At 62.2% G+C, this 6,592-nt stretch overlaps 1 protein-coding gene across 1 annotated transcript in view; it reads left to right on the top strand.

Moving 5' to 3' along the window:
- The first annotated feature begins 3,322 nt into the window (after positions 1 to 3,322).
- STK32C (serine/threonine kinase 32C) overlaps positions 3,323 to 6,592 on the top strand; it is an 8,744-nt gene continuing 5,474 nt past the window's right edge. The window contains exons 1-4 of the mRNA XM_023762662.1: positions 3,323 to 3,373; positions 4,367 to 4,518; positions 5,546 to 5,719; positions 6,355 to 6,440. Coding sequence (XP_023618430.1) covers positions 4,400 to 4,518; positions 5,546 to 5,719; positions 6,355 to 6,440 — 379 coding nt within the window. The 5' untranslated portion in view covers positions 3,323 to 3,373; positions 4,367 to 4,399. The remainder of the gene's footprint in view (positions 3,374 to 4,366; positions 4,519 to 5,545; positions 5,720 to 6,354; positions 6,441 to 6,592) is intronic.

The raw sequence follows: 6,592 nt of genomic DNA, 5'->3' as shown, positions 1-6,592 counted from the left end.
CTCTTGCCCACTTTGACATGGACCTTCCTGGCCCAGGGCGGGGGGAGGGGAGTCTTAAGACATCCTCAGGGGCCACGGAAACCCTGGGTCAAGGTCCCTGTGAGGGGATTGAAGTTCAGGAGAACCCCATCCTCTCTTCTGCCTCGAGGGTCCCGAAGTCCTTTACTGAGACTCTGCCGGACTCTCAGCTCAGTTTTCTCACCTGTAAAGTGGGCGCGTTCGCCCCTCACTGCATTGCTCTGAGAAGGAAAAGCGGCAAGGACATGAGGACTCCTCGAGGACAGGTGGTGAGCAGGTCAGGGCCCTGGTGTGTCTTCGAGGTGGCCATCTGGTGACCTCCCCTCTGCGTGCAGGTGTCCTGTTGACACAGGTGGGCTGGCCTGTGCTGCCTTTGAGGAGCCCGGGCAGGACCGACCACCAGCTCTGCAGAGGGCAGGCCAGGGCCAGGCGACGACTCTCTTCCAGAGTTTTCTGGGTCATCAGATGGGACTTGCCACATGTGATTTATCGTTACAGCCTTCTCCCGGGGACAGGGGGCTGGTTGTCGGGGGGGATGCTCTGGGGGCTGGGCCTCTCCTAGGTGACGGGGAGGCAGGCTGAGAGGGAAAGGTTGGGCGGGTTCGGGTCCAGCCGTGCCCAGGACTTGCTCACCTTCCACAGGCTCCTGCAGACGGTCCGGGGCCCCCACTTCCCAGGCTCTGACGGCATTAAGGCCTGGGGAGGGGGGTCAGAGCAGGTGGCCCTCCAGGTCTGTGCGGGGAGCCCTCGTTGTGTCACGGGTCACAGTAGCGGTGACTCACGACTCCGCAGCGACTCTATTTTTACCCTCCCCGGGCCATCTTCCCTCTTGCTTTCCTCGTTGGGGGCAACTTTTTGTCTGTGTTGAGAAAAGCCTGGCTTGTGAGGGGACCGCTCTCTGCCGCACCTCCCTGGGCCTCGTCTGTCCCGGGCGCTGGGCTGAACCTCAAGGGGGTGCAGGGCCGAGCTGGGCACAGAGAGGAAGGGCAAGTCATCGCTCTGTTTTTTGGGAAGAAGTGCTCAGACATTACCCACATTCCCCCTGGGTTCTGTGCTAACTGCGACGCAGCGCTGAGTTCCTGGGCCGACCTGGACCCAGGGGGCCCATCGACACCCTGTTTGGACCCCTGCCCTCTCCCTCCAGCCACCTTTACCCTGAGCCTGAGGTTGTGGGACCCCTGACACAGCCCATGTGGAGCGCCATGTGACAGGGCCGTCCCCGGCACAGCCTCCAGGAATGGGCCGCGTTAGTCTCCCTGGGACCGAGTCCCTGGGAGCCTGGACCCCACTCTGGAAAGAGCTCCCCGGCTCTCCTGGGGGCTGGCTCTTGAGATGGGGTGACACACTCCAGAACATCGTTAGATGTCCCCTTGAGGGCTATGTCTGGGCTTTGGACTGAGCGCTCAGGCAAGTCGTGAGGAGGTGGCTCCAGGATCGGGGGGCTCCGCTCAGTGACCCAGAACCAGGCAGCAGCCCTCAGAAGGACGTGTTCTGGGTCTGGGGCCGGCAGGGTGTCAGCCCTGGGGAAAGAGAATTAAAACTCGTCACTCGGCTGCATCCATATGACCTATTTTCATAGCGATGCTGCGCTTCCAACTCCGCGAAATAAAGGCCCTCCCGGAAGAGTAAACGCTCCTGAACGGTGGGTTTACGAGTTTCTCTGCCCCAGGAGGAGCTGTGCTGTGCCCACAAGGCTGTGCAGCAGCGGGTCCGTGGAGGCTGAGCGCCGGCTGTGCCATCTCCCTGCGGGCAGGACACGCGGACACACAGACAGGCTTCCTGCTGCTCCGGCTCCTGGCAGGGACCCAGGAGTGTGTGGGTGTGGGGGAGACTGTTGGGTTGAATTACCGCTTCCTTTCACCTACCCTGCAATTTGGAGGTGCACCTCCAGCACCGCACAGCAGAAGCCGCACGTAGGAGTTCGGCAGCCCAATCACGTCAACCGCAGCCCAGGGACTCTGTCTCACACCCTCATCTCCTTGCCCAAATGTCAGCTTCACAAATGACTCCCTGAGACCTTGTAAGAAGTAGCAACCCCCTCCCAGCACCGGGCACGAGAGCCGTGTGCCGGCTTGGCGTCTGCGCCCACACGCGCGTGTCCCCTCCCAGGGTCGGTGACAGGCCTCGCCTGTGGTCCCTGCAGCCGCCCACCTTGGCTCACTCGCTCGCTGGGGCCCAGCCCCCCAAACAGACCTGTGGCCAGAGCCCTCTGTCAAACAGCCACGGTCAGCCCCAATGGCCAGGAGGAGCGGCCCCTTCCCGGACAGGTTTGGGTGCTGGAGGACCGCAGGGTTCGGGGAGCTCCTGGTGCCCCTGCAGGACCACAGGGTCCAGTGAGGCCCTGGGCCCTGTCCGGAACGATGGAGGGTCAGAGGGCGAGAGGACAGAGGCCCCCAGGACACGGGGGTGGGGAGGGAAGGGTTTGCTTGTGGGGCTTGGGGCTTGGACCCCGAGGCTCCGCATCCATGGGGTCTAAGGGTGTGGGGGGCAGAGACCTGGGTGGGAAGAGACCCGCAGGGTGCAGACCTGGGGGCACAGCCAGGCTGGCCGGGGCCCTGGGTGGAGCCGGCTCCCTGTCTGGGGGGCTGAGAGGTGCTGAAGGGGAGAAGCCTGTGCGGTTGAGGAACCCCGTCTCCTGTGTAAGGAGAAGGTGCCTGGTTCTGAACAGAATTGGGAGCCCTGAGAGCACGTGTCAACCCCTGTCCACGCCACAGGGTGAAAAGCAGTGATATCTACGGACCCCTTTCTCCAGGAGGGGCCCGCTGCCCAGAAAGGCGGCAGAAATAAGAACTGTGGCTTCTCACGGGCCTTGTGGACCGCCCCTCGGACAGGTGGTGTCCCAGTGATTAATCCTGGGGCGGGGCCAGGCTCCCCTTCAGCGCATCCAGCGACCCCTCAGGGCAAGCACGCCCCCAGGAGACTCGGCAGGAGGGTTGGGCGTCCTGCCTCAGAGGCTCTGGGCTGCCCTGAGAGTCCCAGGACCTCCTATTTGTGGGTCTTTTTTGGTTGGGAGCAGCCTTCATGGGGGCCACTGGGCACAGAGGTTCATGCCATTCTGTCTGTAGGTGGGGCAGCCCAGCCTTGCCCCACAATGCGCCCTGGAAGAGCGGGCTCCACGGCCCCCCTGGGGCCCACCCCTCTGCCTTGGTTGGAGCCCTCCCCACATTGCACAGGAGCCTGAGGTCGGCCTCTAACCAGCGCCACGACGACCCCCACGACTGACCTGCTGGGGCACCCAGCGGCTTGTGGTGGCACCGGGTCTTCTTGCCACCTCACCTGGCTCCCTCTGTTTTTCCTAGTGACCTTCGACCACTTCCAGATCCTGCGGGCCATCGGGAAGGGCAGCTTCGGCAAGGTAAGGCGGGGCCTGCAGAGGCCAGGTTTAGGACGTGGAGGTTGTTGGAAAGTCTTGCTACAAATAACACGGTGATGAACACCTTCGGAAGAAAGCCTCCTCGTTTCCCAGGATGCTCTCCTAGGCCAGGGGAGGTGGGTTTCACCAAAGGGGTGGATCCAGCAGGTTTGGCAGGAGACACTGATGTCCGTTGAGACATCCGGTCAGTTCCAGATCACCTGCCTTTGGGTGAGGCACCTGGGACCTCCAGTTCCAGAATCTTCCACTTCCCTTGGCTCCTGTTCCTTGAAGACCTGGAGACCGAAGGCTGTGGGGACCCTTAGAAATGGCTCTGGGTTCTCTCTCCTTGCGAGGTCTCCCCATGACTCGAATGGGGGGCACAGCGCTGGCTGTGCAGCCCGTGACCTTGTGCATTAATCCTACTTCCATGGGAGACCTTTGTCTCTGATCTGATTGAATTTCCTTGGCCACGAGGGAGCCCAGCCCTGGTTTCTCACAGTCCTCACCTCACCCTGATCCTCTCTACCAACCAACCGTGTGAGCAGCGCCAGGGTGCTGATTGGCATGGCAGGCCAGCGCTCAGGGGACCCAAGAGCTGGGTGGGGCCTGCCACCCTGGGGGGGTGGGTGTTTGAGAACAGCTGTGGTGCACAGGGGCTTCCTGGGTGCAGGGCTCTGGCCAAGGTGTCCTCTCGTTCATTCCCCAACAACTTTCCAAGCCTGTTGCTGCTCTGAGCCCTGGGAAGGGGACGCTGGGGTTGAGGAGGGTGGCACCCCCTGCCCAGGTCATGGCTGGTGTGGGGTGCGGGCACCCGCACAGGCCTGTAGGCCCCCTCCCTGCCGTGCTCTGGCCTGGGACCTGCCTGCTCTCGGAAGGCGCCTGTGCACAGCAGACGGGTCCCTCCAGAGACTTACATGCAGTCACTTCAAAGTGGAGCCTGCAGGGCCCGGGATGGGAATCGGGGCAGCGTGCTGAGGCGCCCTGTGCCTCCAGGTGTGCATCGTGCAGAAGCGAGACACGGAGAAGATGTACGCCATGAAGTACATGAGCAAGCAGCAGTGCATCGAGCGGGACGAGGTCCGTAACGTGTTCCGGGAGCTGGAGATCCTGCAGGAGATCGAGCACGTCTTCCTGGTGAACCTCTGGTGAGCCCGCCCCGCACCTCGGAGGAGACACGCTGCTCCCCGCTCTCCTGACCTGGGACACCGGGCACCCCAGCCCCTCCTCCCTCTCCCCAGCCACTCACAGCCCCCTGCCCAGGTGTCCACCGTACCTGCATTCCTGAGGGCTCCCCCGCCTGCAGAGGCCTGGGCTTTCCCACAGAGGAGGCCTGTGACCCGCAGAGTTTCTGGCGAAATGCCAGTGGGGGGGAGTTTGGGGGCCTGAGTTTCCTCCATAAAATGGGCCCCACGACCAGCCCTAGGAGGTGGGGACCTGCAGCCACAGCAGGTCACCCTCCTTCCTCCCTGGAAGCGCTCCTGAATCCCCCAATCACCTTCTCTTGGCGGGGGGTGGGGGGTGGGGGGGTAGGTGCCTTCTAATTCACTCACAGGTGGGGTGTGGTCCCCCAGGGCCCTGGGCATCGGGGTGCTCACAGGGCTGAAGAGGTGGGGCGCTGCTCCTGTGGAATGTGGGGTGTGCTGTGCTCAGCACGGCCAGCGGTGAACCTCGGGGGGCGGTGAAGGATTAGAAAAGACAGACAAGAGAATAAAGCTGGGGCGGACGCTGCTCTCTGATGGAGAGACAGTGCCACAGCCTGCAAGCTGAGTCTTTATTTTATAGCAGATTCCAGGAGGCAAAGTCAGGGCGTGGTCAAGATGTTTACAATGTTCTCGCGGGTTTTGAATCTACTCAATTACAAGCACCTGAACCCTATCAAGCTTTGTTTTGGCAGCACTTGCTGCACCTCCCACAGCCTGTATCACTCAACCACCTGGGACCACAGTTTGGACCATAAGGTCAAGCTTACAAACATAGACTTTGGCTATAATTGTGCTGGGAGGGCTTTGCCCTCCAAGCTAGGACTTGCACGTGCCTTTGCCATGAGAGGACCGCGCCCTCTCATTAGTCCAAGGCTTGAACCTGTCCAAACGCTGTAGCCGCTCTCCACAGTAGGGGTTGGGGGGTGACCCCCAGCCATGCATGTGCCAGGGCCTCCCCTGTTGCCCACAGGTACTCCTTCCAGGACGAGGAGGACATGTTCATGGTGGTGGACCTGCTGCTGGGCGGGGACCTGCGCTACCACCTGCAGCAGAACGTCCAGTTCTCCGAGGACACCGTGAGGCTGTACATCTGCGAGATGGCGCTGGCCCTCGACTACCTGCGAAGTCAGCACATCATCCACAGGTGTGCGCACACCTGCCAGGACTGGGCAGGACTGGCCGCAGGGACACTCCACCGGCGGGGTGCCACCCTCGGCAGAACCTGACAGCTCCTTCGTGCTCGGCCCCAAACTTGCCCGCAGACCTGCCCCCAGGTGTGGCTCCAAGCCAGCCCCCCAGCGGCATATCTGATGTCCACCTGGGGGCAGATCCTACCCCAGCAGCCCCAGCTGGGCCAGGCACACAGAGCCCTTGGATCTCGGGGACCCCGGAGTCTGGCCACGTTGGGGCACCCTTCACCTGGTGTGTTTAACTGCAGGATCTCATTTGTCCATCTGCCATATCCCTGGGGAATTCAAACGAATGTTAACACTCGCTTAAAGCAGATGCAATTAGGGAGGTAAAGCTGCACTCACAGGACAAGAAAGGAAAAGCTCACTGTGTGGTTTATTATAAAGTCAGATCGCTGTGATTCTGCATTTCTGCCTGGGGACCCTGTTATCTGGTCACCTTTGGGCCTGCGAAGGCCCCACTCCACAGTGTGTGCAGCTCGGGGCTCTGGGAGAGGGTGAGCCTGGGCAGTCGGGGCCCCCGGGGCCTGCTTGTCCACTAGGGACTTTGTCCACTGCTGGGCTTCTCTCTGCTGTCTGTCTGGTCCAGAAGGTGGGCCTGGAAGCCGCCCCCCAGGAACCACGACGGCTGGTCTGCCCAGCTCCATCTGAATGTCACCAGGTGGGGAGGGGACCGTAGGCCCTCAGTCTTCCCAGGGCCCATCCCAGGCCTCTTGGGCCTCTGCTGGCTGGAGGTCCCCCGGGGGAGCCCCAAGCGCTGCCGGGGTTACCGGGCAGGAGCAGGAAGGGTGTCTCCCCGCTTTCTGCTCTTTCTGCAGAGATGTCCC

Source organism: Myotis lucifugus, unplaced genomic scaffold, assembly GCF_000147115.1.
Source record: "Myotis lucifugus unplaced genomic scaffold, Myoluc2.0 scaffold_255, whole genome shotgun sequence".
In the NCBI taxonomy this organism is placed as follows: Eukaryota; Metazoa; Chordata; class Mammalia; order Chiroptera; family Vespertilionidae; genus Myotis; species Myotis lucifugus.
Note: the sequence above shows the minus strand (reverse complement) of the source record. Positions and strands in the feature narration are given on the sequence as shown.